Source organism: Protopterus annectens, chromosome 17.part0, assembly GCF_019279795.1.
Source record: "Protopterus annectens isolate FY-2018-M chromosome 17.part0, PAN1.0, whole genome shotgun sequence".
Taxonomy (NCBI): domain Eukaryota; kingdom Metazoa; phylum Chordata; order Ceratodontiformes; family Protopteridae; genus Protopterus; species Protopterus annectens.
Window position 1 is genome coordinate 594,880,673 of NC_056751.1, and position 21,814 is coordinate 594,902,486.

General features: G+C 44.4%; 1 protein-coding gene across 2 annotated transcripts in view; it reads right to left on the minus strand.

Moving 5' to 3' along the window:
- Positions 1–440: 440 nt before the first annotated feature.
- The window catches only part of TRIM28 (tripartite motif containing 28), a 689,781-nt gene continuing 668,407 nt past the window's right edge, over positions 441–21,814 (minus strand). For both annotated transcript variants that reach the window (XM_044058953.1, XM_044058952.1), the window contains exon 17: positions 441–2,419. In XM_044058953.1, coding sequence (XP_043914888.1) covers positions 2,207–2,419 — 213 coding nt within the window. In that variant the 3' untranslated portion in view covers positions 441–2,206. The remainder of the gene's footprint in view (positions 2,420–21,814) is intronic.

Below are 21,814 nucleotides of genomic sequence, written 5' to 3' on the forward strand. Positions count from 1 at the left end.
AAATCCACTCCTTTAAGATCTATGGCAACAGAATGTATTTAGTTTGATTAAAAATTGTTCTGGCTTCAGTCATGAATACAAATTAAATCTGAAAAAAAAATATATACCCAGTTTCTTATAGTGCAATTAATAAAGCATGCACCAAACACCTGCTTGCCCAGTCTCATCTTATATCTTCCACCATTAATTTAGCAGTCTAACACGGCAGCGAGACTGCCAAGTTCAGGTCACCAGGATAGTTAATCTGGGCTGCAAAGAACTTACAAGCTGCCTGGTCAACAGCAAAAGAGGGTGAATGAACATAGCCCATTTCCTTTATAACAAACTGACTCAACCTCTTCACAAAGCAGCTTTAATTTTGGATCACTTAGCTTGAACTGGCTCAAAGAGCTTTCAAGTACTGCTATGCATTACGGACAAGAAAAGAAACTGACAAAAGAAAATGTCAAATTTTTATTATTAAAACAGTTTTATACTAATACATGTTACAGTAAAAAACGAAACAAAATACATTTTAAGTTGCCATTGATCTTTAACATCCCACAGGAAAACGTGGTTCAAGTGAGGAAGTACAAACCAATCTTTTTAAAGGGGCAAAAATCATGGCTTTGGCAATGATTTAATACAGCACACAGGCCTCCCCCCACCACCCAAGTGAGATATTTTAGGAGTCCGCAAAAAATTATGGGAAAGGCAAAAATGGGGAAGGGCATTAAACTCTCAACTGCGCAAATGGTCAGAGAAGGCAAACTTTAAAATAAATCTTCCTCTCTGAAGACATTTAACCATATGGGCAAAATCTTTCATTTCAGGCATTTATCTTAAGTTCCCATGAGGAAACAAGAAAACGTGGTACAATCACTAGGAGATGAAAAGCAGATTCTCCATTTACCTCCATGTTGTACAAACACTAAATTTTCTAGACGATACACAACTGGGGGATAAGCAGTGAATTGTACACAACTGGTTAACAAGTGTTTCATTACTTAGGTTTTTGCCAACTAGTTTGGGCTCATTTGTACAGAACTGAAACAGAAAAGACGTCTTACTTACAATTTTACTATCCAAGTATTAGACTTAAGCACTGACCGTGAAATGCAATCACAAGCCAGAAATCCAGTGTGAGCATTCCATTAAGGGAAAACCTTCCCACACAGGGTACAGTAATGCTCACAGGGACAGGCAGAATACAGAAATCTAATCAAAATGTGCAACAGTGACAGCAAAACAGCAGAAAAAAGTTCTTCTACATTCTAATCATTCATTTCCCTTCGAGGGCTTGGTCTACAGTTCAATTCAGATTACACTTGAGTAAGATTATGGATCAACTTTTTTGGTATATGATGTGCCTGCCTCTGCAGTGCATCACCAAAATCTTTATTCTTGATGGCATTACTCATCTCGGGTGCAGAGATTCTGGCACTTTTCACCACTGCAACTGCATCTTCAAACACATCTTAGATTGCTGCTTCCTAGTACAAAAGTAAAGCTGGTCTCTGCATACTATTCCCATCATGAAAACTACAGGCCTGCAGAGTGGATGCTTTACCACTGCAGTCAAGAATGACCAGTATTACAATATTCAGATGTAGGTTTTAAAATTTTACATCCAAAGAATGAAAGTTCTGAAAATGCAGTACAGTACATTTCAAACATATTAGTAACTTGTGCAGAAGGGCCAGAAATTAAATGAAAAGCTCACCCTTAAACAATCAAGGAATTACACTCTCGTAAAGCATTTCCCTAGTTTATAATGCCACAAGTTTCATTCTGGATGACAAGCTACATTAAGCAGACACTACAATACTCATCTTGTGTTTGTCCAAGAGTGGCATCTTTAGAATGACTGCAAATAGTACTTCTAGGTCCAAGTGAACATTCAAGCTGCCTCTTGAAACTGACCATGACAGCCTACTGCAGACCTACTCTAAACACTTCCCACACTGCCAATCTCAACTGCGCCCCATTCTGTGCAACTTACCCAGAAATTGTACTTAAGTGAAACTACTGGTTTCAGTATTAAAGTGAACAGGAAATACTGGAATATTTCACAGACAATTCTGTTATCACCTGATGGCTTCCAAGGTACCAAAAACCTTGGCGACAAAGAAAAATGCCAGAAATGGAAAAATTTCCCTTGGTCTACATTTGATACAATGCACTACTGCTGTAACTCAGCGCCAGAAAAACTTCAGTTTATTAAATACTACTCGTCTGTTCTTGGCCTTTTTGCTTCCATTTCTACTTCTGGTGTTGCAGAGGAGCTCCGTTTGACTGATGAGGCTCTAGAGTCTCCTAACCCATCGAATCCCCCTGCAGCTTCCCCATCAGGTTTTCGTGCGTTCTCTACTGGGAGATCTTTCAACTTCTCTTCAAAAAATGTCTGAAGTTCTATAATTGACTGAGTAAGGTCCTTGTCCTAGGAAAATTAAAAACATGATACAAAGATAACACAAGGTCAGTTGATCAATGACTCTGCTAATTCCATAATTACACATTGGGATTTTTACAAGTTAAATCACTAATTTAAAAACGGCATTACTAGTTATACAACTCAATTCCTTAATCTACAGCATGCAACATTTGCACATAGAGTAAAGTTTTACAACTGTATTAAAAGAATGGTTCACTCTGCACTGAACTTTTAAAGCCACAAACTTCCTTTCCTTGCATTCTGTCCACTTCAGATGGGGTGATGGCAGTGTGCCACTTAGAAATTCCTTTAGACCACCATCTCGCAGAGTAAGGACATGAAAAGTGCAGATTCAGACAGGACTGAATCTCCACCTCACAGAACATGCCCTGAAATATGGGTCTAGAGAACACATCCAGCTTAGGCTCTTTGGAATAAAGCCCACAACTGCAATGATTCTACAGATGCTAAAATCCTGTGCAAATTGCTGGGTGAGGTTTAAAGTGAACAGGAAATACTGCCTGGATGAAGGATCTTTGGTATGACTAACAGTTCTGCTTCTAATTCAACAATGTAGCAGACTTGTCAACTTATCTGACCTTAACTTTGTGGGGGAAATTTTTTTGGCTCTGTCCAGACAAAGCACATTCATTCCATGGGCATTAATCAAGCCTTTAAGCATATTCAGATGAAATTCAGAATAGTTGCGCAAAATCTTACTAGAACCATAGATTTCCTCTTCCATATTGCAGTATTCATAGTGTGGAATCCTCCACCTCAGGCGACCTGAACGACTGCTCCTATGGCAAAAGCTAAAGCCTGGTTGCTGCTAATGCATGGGATGTCAAATGCAGGGCCATAAACCACGGGCCTTAAATGTGACATCAGGATGCAAAGACCTCAGAAGTGACTGCTCAGTCTGACCATAGTCTAGGTACTGCCCAATGATGCTCTCTAGACAGGTGAACTGTAATGAAGCGGATAGGTAGGAGGGAAGGAATACTGCAACATGGAAGAGGACATATGGTTATGATAAGATTATACACAACTATTCTATGTTCTAGTCTCATGTTGCAGCATTCATACTGTGGGAGAGTACCATAGCGTAAGGGTGGAGGAAGTAGCAGCAGATTCCAAGAATCCCTGCAGGACTGCTCTTGCAAAGTCTGCTCTGGTTCTGGAAAAGGTCCAGTTTGTAATGTTTGGTGAAGGCATGTACGGAGGACCAGGTGGCTGCCTCAAAAATGGAAGATGAGTCCAGGCCTTTGAGGAAGGCCCTAGAAGAAACTACAGGTCTTGTAGAGTGTGCCCTGAACACCTGAGGCAATTGTTTTCCATGGAAGAAATAGCAGAAACAGTTGCTTGGATACTGCCTTTGACCAGGGCCATGGGATGGAAGGACAGAGCAGAGTAGACTTTCTAAAGGTCTTAGTTTTGTCAAAATAGAACCTTAGTTGTCTGGACATCATGGGAGTCCAGTATTCTTACTGTCATTTTTGAGGGGGGGGGGTGGGTAAGCGAATAGACTGATTCAGTGACTGCTTGTTTACCACTTTGGGCTTGAAGGAAGGGTTGGGTGCATAAGGTCATCCTATCTTTGTGGAAGACTGTGTAGGGTGGGGGATGCCATAAGTGCTTGTAATTCTGAAACCCTTCTGGCTGAGGTAAGGTGAACCAGTGGGACTGTTTTCCATGTGCACATCTGCAGGGAGGCAGAGTTGGCTAGCTCGAATGGGGCAAGTTTTTCCAGGACAATTTAGGCCCCAAGGAAACTGGATAGGCTTCTTTGGTGGCCTATTGTGCAGGACCCATTTTAAGGATAGCTTTACATCCAATCTGGGGAGTAGAGGATCCAGAGATAAGCAAGCAGAGACAGAAGATAAGCAAACCTTCACTGAATATGAAAGGTCTGGTTTTATGAGCTTACACAGGCTAAGACTAGAGGAACATCTGCTTGAAAGGGTCCCCCATGCTTTTGGAGATACCATTTGAAGAACTTTTCCCATTTGGAAATGTAGGATCTTCTGGTATTGGGTTTCCCGACCTCCTGCAGGATAGCCTCAAATACAGATTTTTGTTGGAAAAGTACAGTTTTGTACCTACCATAAATGTAGATGTTAGAGGATCTACATTGCTGCAGGCATGACCTGTGGGTAGTCCGCTGTCCTCGGTCGGCCCGAATACCAAAGGGCTAGGCTGGCGTCTGTCATTGTCGCTTAGAGCCGACGTCAGTACGCAGTAGTACTTAAGCGCATGACCGATGCCATATCCTCAGTCTTTCTTGCCCCAGATGTCAGAAGGCCTAAAGGAAAGGCCAAAGCCAAAAATAGGAAATGCCCAACAACCCCCAGTGTGTAAGTAAAGAACATCTCCAAACGAAACCCAGCAACCCCAACCTATAGAGGGGAAGGAGGGGGGGGGGGATTGGACTGCAGCAATGTAGATCCTCGAACATCTACATTTATGGTAGGTACAAAACTGTACTATGTTCTTCGTCTCACATTGCTGCAGTCATGACCTGTGGGTAGAATCCCAAAGCAAAGGAAAAGGGAGGCTGGCAAATTACAAAGAATTAGGGGCTGCTAACATGCCCTGTAAAACTGCAGTGGCAAACCCAGCCCTAGACTTGGAATAGAGAGGGAGATGGTAATGCTTAGTGAAAGTGTGTACAGAACTCCAAGTAGCTGCTTCCAAAATATCCTTAGTAGCTACACCCCTCAAAAAAGCAGTAGAAGTGGCAGTAGTCCTAGTAGAATGAGGCTTGATCCCAGCAGGGACATCCTTCCCATGATGAGAACAAAAGGCAATACAATGACCAATCCACTTTGAAATAGTCTGCTTAGAAACAGCTTTCCCCTGTGAACTCAAAGCAAAAGAAACAAATAACTGCCGAGTCTGTCTGAACTCCTTAGTTCTATTCAAGTAGTAACGTAACTGCCTATGGATATCTAAAGAATGCAAGACTTTTTCCCCTTTATTTTGGGGGTCAGCATAAAAAGTAGGCAAATGAATAGACTGATTCAAGGCCACACTAGAAATCACTTTAGGCATAAAAGTAGGGTTAGTTCGCAAAGAAACTCTATCCTTATGGAATATCAAAAAAGGTTCAACTGCCATGAGAGCCTGCAATTCAGATACCCTCCTGGCAGAAGTAATGGCCAACAAAAAAGCAGTCTTCCAAGACAAAAACTTCAGTTCAGACGTAGCTGCAGGCTCAAAAGGAGGTAAAGTAAGTTTCTCCAAAACAAAACTGAGATCCCAGGAAGGAGTAGGAGCTCTACATGGGGGTCTTATATTCTATGCCCCTCTAAGAAATTGTTTGAACAAAGGATGGGAAAAGAAAGGAGGGTCACAATCATAGTGAGCAGAAATGGCTGCAGCATGAACCTTCACAGAAGAGAATGACAAACCCTTGTCCAGTAATTCAGTAAGGTACTGTAGTGCAAAACTCAAATTAGGCACTGAAACATCAAAACCTTTTGCAGTGCTCCAAAGAAAAAATCTCTTCCATTTATCAGCATAAACTTTTCTAGTGCTAGGCTGCCTAGCTTCCAAAATGACATCTAAAACCTGTTGAGGAAGCAGAGACCCCACCGGCTCCATCACAGAATACGCCAGGCTGTCAGACTGCAGCTGTACATTGAGAAAATGATTGTTTGACTGGGACAACAAATGAGGAAACTGTGGCAGAGGCCAAGGAGGCTCCTGGATTAAACTCCTGAGCAGAGGATACCAATGTTGACGTGGCCAGTCTGGTGCTATTAGGATCATGCAAGGCTTGTCCCGTCTGACTTTCAAGAGTACCTTGGGGAGAAGAGGCAGAGGAGGAAAAGCATAAACGTGAAGGTTGTTCCAACTGAAAGATAGAGCATCCACTTTCCAAGCATCTGGGTGGAACATCTTTGTGCAAAATTTTGGAAGTTGAAAATTCAGTGGGGAAGCGAATAGATCTATGTCTGGAGTTCCCCAAGCCACAGTCAATTGTTTGAAAATCTGAGGATCCACTTTCCACTCGTGGGGATCCACCATTTGTCTGCTCAAAATATCTGCTAGGGAGTTCTGTGCTCCTGGCAGAAACCTTGCTTGAAGATTGATTCGCAAACCCAGAGCAGTCTCCCACAAAATCATTGCTTGTCTGCAAAGGGGGTAGGAATGGGTTCCCCCCTGCTTGTTAATGTACCACATGACTGTTGTATTGTCTGTTTGTATCAACACCTGTCTTGGCTGAAGGAGTTCCTTGAATGCCATCAAAGCAAATTGAACTGCTAACATCTCCATGTTGATATGCAAATGAAGTAGTTTGGGAGGCCACATGTCTTGTACCCATTTTCCATTGAAGTGTGCTCCCCAAGCCAAGTCCGAGGCATCCGTCGTTAGAATCTGACTCTCCCCTGGTCGGGTCACAGAGAGTCCCTTGTTTAGGTGACATTCCTGAGCCCACCAAAGTAATTCTTTCTGGATGCAAGGTATAATCCGAATGACAGTGTCCAAACTGTGGCAGTGTTGAGCCCACACACTTTTGAGATACCATTGTAGCTTCCTCATATGCAGTTTGGCATTGGGAAGTACTAGAATGCAAGATGCCATGAACCCCAAGGCTTGGAGGACTGTCCTTGCAGTCAGCCTGGACATTACTGATAACTGCTGGAAGTAGAGAGGAAGAGTTTTGTTTGTCCGGGGTCAGAAATGCCATCTGAGAGGCTGTATTCAGTCTCACACCCAGAAAGCACATGTCCTGAGAGGGCACTAGACTGGACTTTATTTCGTTCACAGTATACCCTAGGCACCTTAAAACTGTCATTACATACTGGAGATGCTGTAGTAATTTGTCTGTTTTGGGCAAGAATCAGGCAATCGTCCAAATAAGGATAAATTTGTATTCCTAGCTGTCTGAAGAAAGCAATCACCGGAGCCAGAACTTTTGTGAACACCCTGGGCACAGTAGATAAGCCAAAGGGCAATGCAGAGAATTGATTATGTGAAGTACCAGCCCGAAATCTCAGGAATCTCCTGCAGCTGGGCTTGATAGGGATGTGAAGATAGGCCTCTGAGATCCAGGGTTACCATCCAATGATCTTTGCCTATCATAGGCAGAAGTTGTTGTAATGTTAACATCTTGAACTTTGGAATTTCTAAGTAGGTGTTGAGAATGGACAAATCCAGAATTGGCCTCCAAGTGTTTCCTTTCTTTGGCACTAGGAATAGACGGGAATAAAATCGTAGGCCTACTTCTGAAGGAGGGACCACCTGAATTGCCTCCATCTGCAAAAGTAAAGAAATCTGCTTCTGAGCCTCCAGCCTTTGCTGAGGAGGCACATCCGGCATGCCTTTGAAAGGAGGAAAAGTGTGAAAATAAAACTTGTAACCTCGATTTATTATATCCAACACCCATTTGTCTTGGGTGATAAAATTCCAGTTTTCTTTGAAAAGACCCAACTTTCCTCCTAGAGGAGCTGCCAGTAATGGAGGGTCTGGCAGCGGAAGATACAGGTCATTGGGTCTGCTTACGAAAGGGCTGACCCCTGCCCTCACCAGAAGACTGTGCAGGAGAACAAGTCCTAGGTCTGAAGGAACCCTGAGCGTGAGCCCTGCCTCTACCACGTCTAGACCTGCCCTTAGGCTGACAATCCGAAGGATAAGACCATCCCCTAAGCAGGCCAATTCCTACTAAACTTAGGGGGCTGCACCTGCAAAAAATCCTTGACCGTCTGCATAGACAGCCTTATCTTCCATCTTTTTCAAAACTGATTCCACAGGAGGACCAAAAAGATCTTCAGATTGAAGAGGAGCATCCAAAATTCGAGCCTTTACATGTTCTGACAAATTTTGATCCTTAAGCCAGGCATGTCTACGAATAACTGAACCTGTAGCAGCCACCCTAGAAGAAGCCTGAAGAGCATCAAAACCACACTGCAAAGAATGCTTGCCAACTTGATCTGATGCATGAACCAACTCCTGGAGCTCCTTACACTCTATACCCTCAGATAAAGCATCCACCTTAGATTTCAATTGGCCTAATAAAAAGTTTTGATACTTCAGCATATGAAATTGGCAATTCAAAGCCCTCATAGCTAACGTAGAGGAGGTGTACACTTTTTTCCCCCACCTAACGCCCTAGAATCTTTATCTAAAGGGACTGGATTTTTAGCCACAGAAGCCCTAACACCCTTGGGGCCTTGAATAATGGTTTCCGGATCAGCCCTAGGACTCTTATACAAGTACTTATGTGCTTCTGGAACTCTAATTCCCGTCTGGCTTAACAGGGGCCGGAGGCAGAGAATCAGGATTAAGGGAAGATTCAGAAAAAACATCCTGAACAACATCTAAGACAGGAGGAATAGCCAAGGGCCTATGTTGTGGCAGAAACAAAAATTCCCTAAGCCTTTTCCGAGAATCTGAAAAATCTTGACCTTCCCACTTGAAATGCTCTCTCATGGTATGTAAAGTTTTAGAAAAGGAAAAATCTTCTGGAGGAGAAGCAGAAGGACAGGAGTCCTCTGCATCGAATCAGAATAGGAAGGAAAATCCTGAATTTCTTCAGCTGAGGAATCAGAGTAGTCCGAGGAATGATCCATTCCTCTAAATCTGCCTCCACCCTAGGCCTTTTCTCTGGGGGCATAGAACCCGGATCAAAGTAATCAAGTCCTCCGCCATTTTCAACATATGTTTTTTAGGAACAGGGGCTGGAGAGCTAGAAGAATGACCAGGTCCAACAAGACCAGGTTTGGCCCTAGCATGGCCTTTAGCCACTGAAGTAGAAGGCCTAATAACCTTTTGTAAGGATGGAACTACTGAAACCTGAGAAGCACCCTCGGCCTGTCCTAACTCCTGAGAGGCCAACTCCTGTAAAAGTAAAGGTTCCCCCTGGGATTCAGCCGAACCCTCGGCCGGATCCACAGATTCAACCGGAGGCTCCGAAGAACCGGCGTCCGCAACAGACGACTCATCCGGTTTAGATCTCAAAGATTTATCCTTACGCTTCTTAGCGGTAGCGGGCGGAGGATCTGACGGCATGTTATAGTTACGCCGCTTACCGAAAACAAGCCTGGCACAGTCTAACCTTCGCTTAATGGTGCGCTTATTAAATCTAGCACAAAAGCGACACCCGACTACGTCGTGCTCAGGTCCTAAGCAAGGAATACAGAGAGAATGATAATCCCTATGAGGTATCTGTTTCCCACAAGAAATGCAATTAACTTTTTCTGACATCCGGATAACTGAGGCACGAAAAAACAAATTTCCCCAACGGGGTACTTAGCCCAACTTGGTCTTCGGTCTGAAACTCAGTAAATGAAAATTTCAGAACGCCGAACGGCACTCGCAAACACTGCTTCGGACCACGCGGCAAGAAAGACTGAGGATATGGCGTCGGTCATGCGCTTAAGTACTACTGCGTACTGACGTCAGCTCTAAGCGACAATGACCGACGCCAGCCTAGCCCTTTGGAATTTGGGCCGACAGAGGACAGCGGACTACCCACAGGTCATGACTGCAGCAATGTGAGACTAACATCAAAAGTTTTCCATTAGAATTAATCATTCTTGCTAAAATGGTCTTTGTACCAGTGGCAAGGCAATAGCAACCTTAAGAGACACAGACTCCTTAAGAGATCAATGAGGAGCATCCCTCTGAAAAGCCTTGCATTCCCCCTCAAGCATGTGAAACTGTAGATGACCAAAGTAATCCAGAATCAAAAACTTGAGATAGCAAGTCCAACATAGCTACTACAAAGACCAGTAAAAGTAAAACCTGCAGTAACAAGTCCATCTGCTTTAGTACATTTCTTGCATCCTGGAACATGTTGTACCAACGAGTATTTGGACCACCTGTTAAGGTAAAGGAAGATACTTGCCCATTAACAGTATCCATGTAGTTAAATGCAAATGCAGGCTCAGTGAAGTTAGTTTTATGCTGTCTGTAATGCTCTGAAGGGCAGTGAGCAATTACTTCTCCAGAAGAGGAGAAAGTAGAACTTTCAGAATAAATCTTAGGATAAGTAAAACGGGGGAATGTAGAGAAGCCCTGGAAACCAGGTCTGCACGAGTGCATCCCTTGGATTCCCCAAAAAAGGGACGAGTAAACTGCTGCATTTAGCACTAAGGGATGCAGATAAGTTGTGCAAAATTTTACTGCAACGTCAGATGTCCTTCTCTTCTCTGTTGCAGTATTCTTTACTTGTGGGAGACTGCCTGCCATCTTACTGCAACGTTAGATGTACTCTTCTGTTGCAGTATTCTTTACTTGAAAGACTGCCTGCCAAGTGACCAGATTATCAGCCAGTCTACAAAAGTGTTTAGTGCGTAGGGTGCATGGTACTTCAGTCTGCTATTGGATATAGGTTATAAAGTGACGTATGCATGCACCATCTTCAGAACAGAGTACCCCAAAGAGAACTGACTAGTATAGGTATATGCAAGAAACAAATGGAGGGTGGGATAGAATACTGCAGAGAACATCTGATGTTATGGTAAGATATGGTAAGATTTTACACAATGTCCTGCTATTCTGCTGTTGCAGTATTCTTTACATGAGAACGCAAAGCTGAGCACAGGGAGGAGGAAGGGACAGAGGAGCTTTCCAGGAAGCAATGGGTAATGGCCCTAGCAAACTGCCCTGGATTTAGAAATGTCCAGTTTGTAATGTTTATGAAAGTATGAACAAGTAACAGCCTACACATTGGAGTTGGTGTCCAAGCCTTTGAAAGAGGCTCCAGAAGCAGCCATGGCTCTGGAGTACACCCTCACTGGAGAAGGGAGGCTCTTTTCAAAGATGTTCAAACCAGAAGGTGATAGCTTTGGGAGCTCTAGGGTGGAGGGAGACAAATAGCTTGTCAGTTTTTGAGTCTTGGTTTTATCCAGGTAAAAACCTAAGCAGTCTGTGCATGTCTTAGTATATAGGACTTTCTGCCAAGGTTTGGGGAGAAGGTGGATTGCTTGGTTTAGTGACTGCACACTGACCACCTTAGGCATAAAGGAGGGGCTGGTGCGGTGGGAAACCCTGTCCTTATGAAAGGCAGGAAAAGGGGATACCATAAGAGCTTGTACTTCTGAAACCATTCTGGATGAGGGATTGCCAGAAGCAAGATAAGTTTTCCAGGATCAGAATTTTAAAGCAGAGGCTACTGGCTCAAAGGGAACAAAGGTCAGCTTTTCCAGAACAAAATTAAGATCCCAGGGGGAAGCACTGGGTCTCATGTGGAGGACTCCTTTCAGAAATTGTTTGGCCTCAAACCTAGGGGGTGAGACAGACAAGCAGAGATGGCTGACAAATGTACTTTCACGGAGGAATGTTAGTCCAGCCTCCAGCATTTCACAGGTATGACAAGACTGTGGGGACATCTGTTAATGGGTCAACTTTATGTGAACACCACACTGAATAGCTTTTTCATTTGGATAAATGTGTTCGGTTTCCTGGCCTCCTGCAGTACTCAAGCATGTTCTGAGAAAAGGTGTCTAAAAGGAATTAGGGCCGTATCACCTGCAGTCATTTGTAAGGTTAAGTGGGGATGAATGAAGGTGCCCTTGTGTTGTGCAAGTCCACTCTTTGGAGTAACTTGATTGCCCTTTTCTAAAGGAGTAAGAGGAACCAATGCTGTTTTGGCCAAAAGGGAGTCACCAAGATTAGTCTGTCCTACTGAATCTTCAAGACTACTCCTGGGATAAGAGGCGAGAGGGAATGCACATAGGAACATCCCGCTGCAAGAGAAGCTTCCAGGCCAGAGCGTGTGGGTCTCTGGCACAAGAGAAAGTGGTCTGTTCATGGGGGAACAAGAGATCCACATGTAGAATACCCCATTGGTGGACAATGCCCATCCCTGCTAAGCATCCATTTGCGAGGTTGTTTTGAACCCAATGAGTCTGCCAAAACATTCAGGTTGGATGGAATGTATACTGTCTGAAGTGGTGTCTGCAACTTAACTGGTAGTTCCATACCTGCAGAGCTAGTCTCCACAGCAAGTATGAACAGGTTTCCCCTATTTATATACCAGAGCAATGTCATGTTTGTCAAGACTTTGAGGGGCCCTGGAATATGGAGAGGCTGAAAGTCCTAGATTGCCAGTAGTAGTGCTCTCATTTTTTTATACAGATTTACTTTGTACAGGTGACCAGGTGCCTTGAGCTTTTATAGCACCCAAGCCTGCTCCCCAGCCAGAGTCTGAAGTGTCGCTACATTTCCTGTACTGGTGGCAGAGGATGGAGAAAGTCCTGGACTGGTATAGAGTTGTTGGATCCAACTTATTTCTCACTTCAGGTAGGGAAGAGGGATTTGGTACTCCAGTAGATGGGCATTCAGAGCCCAGACTTTAGGTACCATTGCCATTTCATATGTTCATCTTGGCCAAATGGGTCTTTACCCTCTAGTTATCAGTCTCCACAGCTTTCAAAATGCTGGTGCTTCCCCTCAAAATAGTAAAAACTTGCAGAATTTTCACTTTCTTGCCTCATCTTAAATTTTCACAGGAATGTCACATACTCCTGGAGACTTTACTGCAGACAGATTGTCTCACTTACCATAATTGTAGACTGATACTTGGGTCTTCCTGTCATGCAGAAAACCCACAACTGGTCCAATTTCCAGAATCTTTACATGTCTAGCCACCTGTCTGAAGACTGGCATCTGGACAGAGTAAGGTTGTCTTTTGGTACCACCTCCAGGTTTAAGTACTGAACAAGCAGTCTGAAGCTTGAAGACTGCTTCTCTAAATATTTGAATTTAAGTCTGGATGAAAAACACCAGCTAGAGAGGATGATAGAAAGACTACCCGCAGAAAAATCTCCTCAACCCCTTACACCCTGCAAAGGAGAGACAAGTGGTCAGCAGATCGAATGGTTGAAGGGTGGGAGTTGTGTAATACATCTACTTGAACTTTACAATTAATACACTGCTGTACAGTGTTCTTTGCAGTTAGTGTTTAGTACTGACTATGGGAGCACTCACAAAACTAAATTGAGTGATGGGTCATTTGTAAAACCTTGTGGTATAAGATTTTGCAGAATGGCAGGAGCAATACATGTGCTACCTGGATCCATTGCCTAGGTTATAGTTTTGTAAAGGTGTACAGAGTTCCTGGCCTGGGTGTGGACTCCTTTGCAGGAAAGTAGTAGATGCCCCATGTCTGGTGGAGTGGGCTTTAATATGCCCAGGTAAATCTTTTACATTGCATTAAGTTCTGTTAAGCAGTTAAGCTATTTATTTTGAAATGTGTCTGGACACTGGTTTGCCCTGCTTACTTACTGTAAAAGGCACCAGCAACTGCACTGCTGGTAATAAACAGGACAAAAACTAAGTACTTTATCTGCCTATGCACATCCAGGGAGTGGAAGACTTGCGCTGCACAGTTTTGTGGATTTGGACAGAAGGCAGTGAAATATTCTTCACACTTAAGCTTGCAGCTTAACACACTCCTGGCTAATGTAAAAGCCATTAAAAAAGTATTTTCAGGTGAGCATCTTGAGAGGCAGTGGCAGCAGGTGAAAGGGGGCAAGGTTATTTTTTTCTAAATTCAGAGCCCACATCAGAAGAGCTCCTTCTGGGTAGTTTAAAGTTAATCACCCCTTTCAGAAAAAGTTTCATGTAGGACAGTGAGAAGACAGGTATAGCATTGTGCAGGAAAGCAGGTACTACAGGATTAATGTACTTAAAAGTACAAACAGAAAAGTCTGCCTGAGAAAGATTAGTGCTTTTGTTGTGAAACCAGGTGGAAAATCTTTGCCATTTTGCCAGGTAGGATTTCCAGGTTGTTTCCCTTAGAATGGAAAGCATGTTCTTGGGATAAGATGCATTTCCTGGTGTCAAAACCCAATCCTCCAAGCTATTAACCTGAGGGTGGAAGACCGATCCTTTGGCTTGGCTAAGGCTTTCTGCAGTAGTGTGTAATCTCCCCTTGAGTGTCAGAAGTAGAGCCAGTGTAGTCTTGGTCAGAAAGGGGCCACTATGATCATGCTGGTCTGTCCAGATTTATCAGTAAGCAAAAAGGAAAGCACCACGAATCAAGTTGGATACACTCAAGGCAGTTTTAATGAACAAAAACAAGTGTTTTTGTTCATTAAAACTGCCTTGAGTGTATCCAACTTGATTCGTGGTGCTTTCCTTTTTGCTTACTGGTCTTTGCTAGCACCATTCATCCTTTCTGTGGTTTCCCATCAGTACACTGGGGATCAAGAAGGGCAGAAATGCATACAGAAGCCAGGTTTGTACATGTGAATGATACATCTATTCGCCACGCTCTTGTCTGAAGCAGAAATAGTTCTGTAAAAATCCTACCATAAACAGATGCCCTCTTCAGTATTCTGCAGTATTCAAAGCCGCTGGGTTAGCCTCTGCCTAGCAACCTAAACATCCGGCCAGTATACAAAAGCTTTAAGTCACTGCAAGGTACATGGGATGTCTGCTGTTGCCCTTAGGGTGCGTGGGCCGTTAAGTGACATCTGCACGTACCTTCCTCAGAACTGAATGCCCAAGTCAGACCCCAGTCCCAGTACAGCTGCACAAGTCATGAATCATCCAGCAAAGCTCTGTCAGGGGGGAGGAGGGTGGGATAAAAATCTGCAACATGGAAGGACATTTATGGTTATGGTAAGATTTTACACAACTATTCTATCTCCTATTCTCAAGTTGCAGTACTCTACCTTTGGGCAAGTGCCATAGCTCAAAGGGAAGAGGGTTGTTTGGAACTATTTTCCAAAAATCCATTCGGGATTGCCCTAGCAAGGTATGAAGGTATGGATAGAAGTCCAGGTAGCTGCTTCTAGAAAAGCATCAGCCCCTTGAAAAATAATCCAGAGGCGGCCATGGCCCTAGTGGAATAGGCTTTTGTTAAGGAGTCCAGGTGCGTGCCATGGTAGGTATAACAAAAGGAGATGGCTTGGGAAATCCAGTTAGCAGCAGTCTGCTTTGTCTCAGCTTTTCCCAGAGCCCTGGGGTGAAACAGTTGCTCAGATCTCCTAAGGGATTTGGTCTTGTACAAGTGGAATCTTAGTCTGTGAACAGGACTCTTGTCACTCGGGGGTTGTGCAAAAAGGTGGAGAGGGACACTGATTCAGGGACAACTAACACTTGGGCATAAATTATGTTAGTCCACAGGGTTACCCTATCCTTGTGGAAGATAAAGGTGAAGTGACAATGGGGGCCTGGTGCTCAAACATTCCTTAGGCTACCTCATAGGGTGGACTTTCACAGAACAAAGGTTCCTTGATTCAGTCAAGTCTACACTGAATTTAGCTCTTTGGACAAGCTACTTAAGCGCCAGCTCTGAGTTTATGGATTTATAAGAGAAATGCTGTAGACCGCATCTGGACACACTCCGCTGGGTATTATAATTTGGTTTGAACTGTTCCATGCTGGGGTGGCTTTTTCTTAAAAGCTCATAAGCCATTTCTGTTAGTCTACCTTTGGACCTACCATTGCTTGGAGGTGAAATGGTTTTTAAATCATTGGAACACCAAGAAAAGCTACCAGCCTTTGGTATTTGAACTACATTTTGGAAAATTTTACCTTACCCCCTTTGAGCATGCTGCCACTGCTTCAAGTTTTATACTGGGGAAATCTGCTGTTTGCACTACGACTTCTGCTAAGCAGGTCCCAGAGTTACAAGCCTTAGTAGATGTTCTCTTCTCACAAGTACAGGATTGCTTTTATTCTAATTCTTTTGCCAAAAGTAAATGATTTATCCTTGAATCAGACCACTAAAACTTGCTTACAAGTTCTCCCCTAAATTCTGAGGGAAGGAAAACATCTTAGGGTCCATTTAGAACCAACCACTCAAGCTGCCAAAGAAAATCCAATCAGGAAGCCTGTTTCTCTTTCCAAGGCACATACAAAATTGGGTGTTTCTAAACCACAATGTTGTATTGGTTTACTGTCTCTGGTTAGATTAAAGCCCATTCCACTAGAGCTGCTGCATAATTATATAATTGTGTAACCTTACAATAACCCGTCCTGCTAATCACTGTGGTAATGCATCCCTTTAGTTTGTCTGAGGCGAGTTTTCTACCTTCTTGACTTGTGTGTAGTTGCCTTTCTGCTTTGGTTTGTGCGGGGCAAGAAAGACAAGGTTTTATCTGACCTTTATCTACCAGTCTCCATTTAGGCCAAGATTGAGTGTATGGCATTAAAGAACTCCACCCTATAACTAAAGTTTTTCACTGTTTCCTGACCCATTTACACCTCAAAATCACTAAGCGCTTTATTTGTAATTTTAGTCCATTTCATGGCTACCAATGGGGCTTAATCAATGTGATCTTGTACTCCCTCAACCCTCTTTCCTATAATACATTGTATGACTCATGCCAGACATAAGGAAGTAACAATTCCCATGGCACTGACATAATGGGATTTGGGAGGGTTCTCTATCTGTAAAAGGACTGCTTTTCCGTCTCTAATCCTCATTTGTTTGGCTCAGACCTTGTTTTACACTATACTTAGAAGTTATCCAGACACAGCCAGTAAAGTAAATTGCAAGTCTCCAATATTTTCTTTTCTAGTTCGAGGAACTGAGTCCCCTCCCCCACAATACTGCAGAAGTGTTTAAACTGTCACTGCACTGAGATCCTTGCAGAACAGATTCCCCAGACAACACTGGTATCCTCTCCAACATTACCCTAAGTAGGCAAGTGCAAGACTATCTAGAAAGCCTAGCACTAGAAAGTCCTACTCATCTAAATGGCAAAGATTCCGATGCTAGAAGCAGCACCTCTATCCCAATTCAGCACACTAACCCTAGAATGCCTGGCTAGGGTGCTAGACCTTTCCTACTTCAAATTATTGAATCTGTCATTTCGGTCCACATTCCTATTTGTTCGTCTTTTTTCATCTCTTATCAAGACAATTTCTTAGGAGAGTCGCATCAGACCTTCCCGGAGAAAACCTGCTCCTCCACAGGACCTCAGCTTTGTTCTAAAAAAAAAGTTGACCACCTCCTTTTGAATATGCATCTGCTTGCTCTTAAGTGTTATAAAAAAGCCCAATGTCTCAGCCAGGAGGGTTTGAGTTACAGGCCCTCATGGCAGTGGAATCCTTTGAATCAATACCTCTTTCATGCCAAAGGTGGCCAGATACTTCAAGCCATTCATCTGCCTACATTCTTTCCCAGCCCTCAGAACAAAGGGGGAAAATGCTTTGTTCTTTGGATGTGCACAGGCAGCTCTGTTTTTTATCTGGAGAGGACAAAAGCCTTAAAAATCTGTTGAGCTTTTCATTGCCTTTAGAAGCTGGCTTCCCCTCAAAGCCAGGGGCAAGCACACTGTCTAAATTGATCTCCCTGATCTCCTCCCCCCTCGATTCGGATTTTGGGAATCTCCTCAAGTCAGGAATGCAGCAGTGAAACACTAAACATACTACAGTTGTGTACACTTGCTATAAATGTAGAGGTTAGAGCACATTTACTGTTGCAGTCTTTCCCCTCCTTCCTGCCCCCTTATTCTATGTAGCCTACAGCCAAGGTAACCCTTTGGCTCCCCCTGCTTTCATATTCTTCAGTGAAGGCCCACTTGTCTGCCATATCTGCCTGCTTACCTTTGAACCCGCCTCTTTCCAGAATGAACATCAAACTATTCTTAAAAGGGGTTCTCCACGTTAGGCTACCAAAGAAACCTATTCCACCACCATGGGACCTAAACTACATACTAGAGAAATTCAAATGCACCCTTTGAACCAGCAAGCTCTGCTTCTCTGCAGATGTGCACATGGAAAACTGCCCTATTAAATAGCCCTTCAGCCAGGAGGGTTTCTGAATTACAAGCATTCATGGCATCCCCACCCTACACAACCTTACACAAAGATAGGGTGACCCTTCACACCAATCCCTCCATGCCCAAAGTGGTCAATGAGCTGTCAGTCTATTTACCCACCTTCTTTCCCTCTCAAAATGACAGTGAGCACTCCACTCCCTTGATGTCAAAAGATGAGGTTTTATTTGGACAAAACCAATGCAATTAGAAAGTCCAATCAGCTCTGTCCTTCCACCCCAGGGCAAGGCTCTATCCAAACTACCCTCCTGGATACGGAAAACTATTTCCTTCGGCTACTTTTACCATGGCTAAGACTTGCCTTACAAGGTTAAGGCACATTCTACAAGAACTGTGGCCTCTTCAGGGGCTTTCCACAAAGGCCTGGACAGCGCCACAATTGAGGCAGCCACACGGTCCTCTGTGCACACCTTTATCAAACAAACTGGACCATGTCTCTAGAGCCAGGGCAGGATTTGCAACGGGAATCCTGCATGGATTCCTGGAAACTACTTCCATCACCTTTTCCTCCTCGAGCTGTAGCACTCCCACAGTAAATACTGCAACATGGGAATACAACAGGTTAGTTGCAAGTGTAAGACCTTACCATAACTATGTCCTCTTCCATGTTGTAGTATTCCTTCCCACCCACTTAACCCGCTTCATTATGTTTACCCTGTCTAGTTGGCATTTTGTATTCTATTACACGGTTATCGGACTGGGCAGTCAGTTCTGAGGTCTGTACGTGCAGGCGTTACATTTAAAGCCAGTGTTTAAATGGCCCTGCGTGTGATGTCCCACTCACCTGGCAACAACCAGGCTTAAGCTTCTGCATAGGAGACTGACATTTGGGTCGCCTGAGGCAGAGGATCCCTCAGTGAGTGCTGCAACATGAAGAGGACATCTATGGTTATGGTAAGATTTTAAACTAATCTTTCTGCAATCTCTGCGTTTCACCAACTTCCCCAAGTCCAGCCTTTACCCCTCCCAGGACCAAGTATTCCTGGGTGCAGAATCAGGACAGAGGTTACAGCTTTCCTCCCACCCTAAAAGGTGGAAAGCCTGAAGAAATGCTTAGTCTCACCTGCTGCCCTGCAATGACAAGGGAACACCTCAGAATCTGGCATATAGCTTCTACAGTCCCCACGTTGCCTTTGGCAAGACTACACGAGGACAGAGGTCCACATGAACCCACTCTACCCATTGGACCATTACTACCATGCTTAAGATCATCCTTTGGGCGGACTTCACTTACAACCCTTAACTCAAGTCCAGGAAATGTACATAGACGCTTCAGACCTAGGTGTGGCAGCTGCTGTGGGAAACTAGGTGCAAGGCACATTGATAGGCTCCCTCCAGAGGGAGCAGAGATAAGGGCTCATCCTTGCACTGTGAGCATTCCAAGATATTCTGAAGCAAGGACCCCTGAAGCTGTGAGGAGCCCCCAAGTAAAAGCTAGATTCTGGTGGAAGAACCCCACCAGTGGAAAATACCAATATGTCCCTTGCAAGGAAAGAGAAGGGGGAGGGAGGGAAATCAGGATTACAACAGTGATATACTTGAACATCTATATTTATGGTACGTGTACACAAATGTACTATGTTCGTGTTTCATTGTTGCAACCATTACATTTGGGTTGACTCCCCAAAGCTGAGGAAATGGGGGGTGGCAGTCAAGGAAACTAGGGGCTGGCTAGGTTGCCTTGCAAGACTGTACAGGCAAACCCTGCCCTGGATTTGGAAAGAAGCAGGTGGTAATGATTGGTAAAAAGTGTGAACAGATGTCCCTGGTGGGGACTCATGAGAAAAGCTGCAGAGGTGGAGGGTCCCAACCCCCTTGGGGGGAGGCTTCCCATGTTTGTAGCAGAAATGGATGCAGTGTGATATCGACTTGCAGTCTGCCCCTGTAGCAAAGCTAACCAGCAATTTCAGACTTTCTGAAGGATTTAGTCCCATCTAGATAAGACTGAGGTGTTTGTGCACATTCAGAGGCAGAATCCTTTCCCCCTTGTTCTGTGGATTAGGAAAAAAGGTGGGCAAATGAATGGATTGGTTGAAAGCCACACTGGACACCACCTTGGGCATAAAGGATAGGTTCTGAGGGATACCATATCAGCATGAAGAGTTCCACAGCCATGAGTGCTTGCCAGAAGGAATGTCTTCCAGATGAGAAATTTTAGCTCTGCAGAAGCTGGTTCAAAAGGGGGCAGGGCGAGTTAAGGTCCCAAGCAGGTGTTGGTGCCCTTCTGGGTAGCCTCAAGTTGCTAGCCCCTCAAGAACTGTTTGATCAAAGTGTGCGAGAAAAGGGTCTGCTCAGTTGGAAAATGAGTAGAAATAGCAGAGGCATGAATTTTTAGAGAGAAAAGCAGAAGCAAGATTTTCTTTATAGAGGAGAAAGAACACTGTGTAATAGGTCAGCTAAGTAATCCAGGATGAGAGGGAGGGAGGGCTGTGCCATATTGGCTCCCTTAGCCTGGATCCAGGTGCAGAACCACTTCCATTTGTCAGCATAAGATTTTCTGGTGCTAGGGCATCTGGCCTCATGGACATCTAGAACCTGCGTACTGAGGTTGGCAGATTGGTTGGGGGTTGGGGAATTAAGCCAAGCTGCCAAATTGAGTAGCTGCAATTGGGGATGTATGAATTTCTTCCCTCTGGGTCAGGTTTGGAATCTGAGGAAGATGCCATGGGGGCAGTGGGGACAGGCTGCGCAGCAAGGGGTACCAGTGCTGCTGGGGCCAGTCTGGAGCTATAAGAATGGTCCTTGGTTTTTCCTCCTTAATTTAGAGCAATACCCTAGGGATGAGAGGTAGTGGAGGAAAGGCAGACAGATTGTCCCAGGGGAAGGACAGGGCATCCACTTTCCAAGCCATGCAGTGATGCACCCTGGTGCAGAATTTGCTGAGCTGATGGTTGGTGTGGGAGGCAAAGAGCTCTACCTTTGGTGTGCCCCATAGTTATTAGGGTGAAGGTTCTTCTGTTGAGCTACCACTCGTGTGGGCCCAGAAGATTTCTGCTTAACTGGTCTGCCAGAGTTGAGAGCCTGGTAGGAATTGTGCTAATAGGTGTAGTTGCATGGCAGAGGCTGTGTGCCAAAGGCTCATAGCCAGCCTGCATAGAGGATAGGAGCGAGTCCCTCCCTGCTTGATATACCACATCACAGTGGTGTCTGTTTTGATCACGAGTGCCCTTGGAGAAAGAAGGGGCTGGAAGGTTATCAAGGCATGCCGCACAACCATTTTTTTTGATGTGCAGAGGGATTTGCTGCGGGCTCCACTGGCCCTGTATGCACCTGGCATCCAAGTGTGCACCCAAGCAGTCTGATGACACTGTGGTGAGGGTTTGGGCGGCGGGGGTGGTGAGAAAGGCAGTCCCTTGTGGGAGCATGCTGTTGCCCAAAGAAAAATCTTTTCTAGGCAAAGAATTATAGGTAGAAGAGTTTCCAGGTCTTGAGTGTTGACACCAAATGCTTTTCAGGTACCATTGAAGCTTCCTCATATGCAGTCTGGCATATGGAATGAGTAGTATGCACGATGCCATGAACCCCAGAGCTTGCAGGACCTTCCTTGCAGATAGCTGGGGCATAGTGGCTAGTTGAGAGAAGTAGGCTGTCAGGAAAATGCTTCTCTGGTGTAAAGTATGCCATCTGGGCTTGCTCCCAGGAAGATAATCCTTTA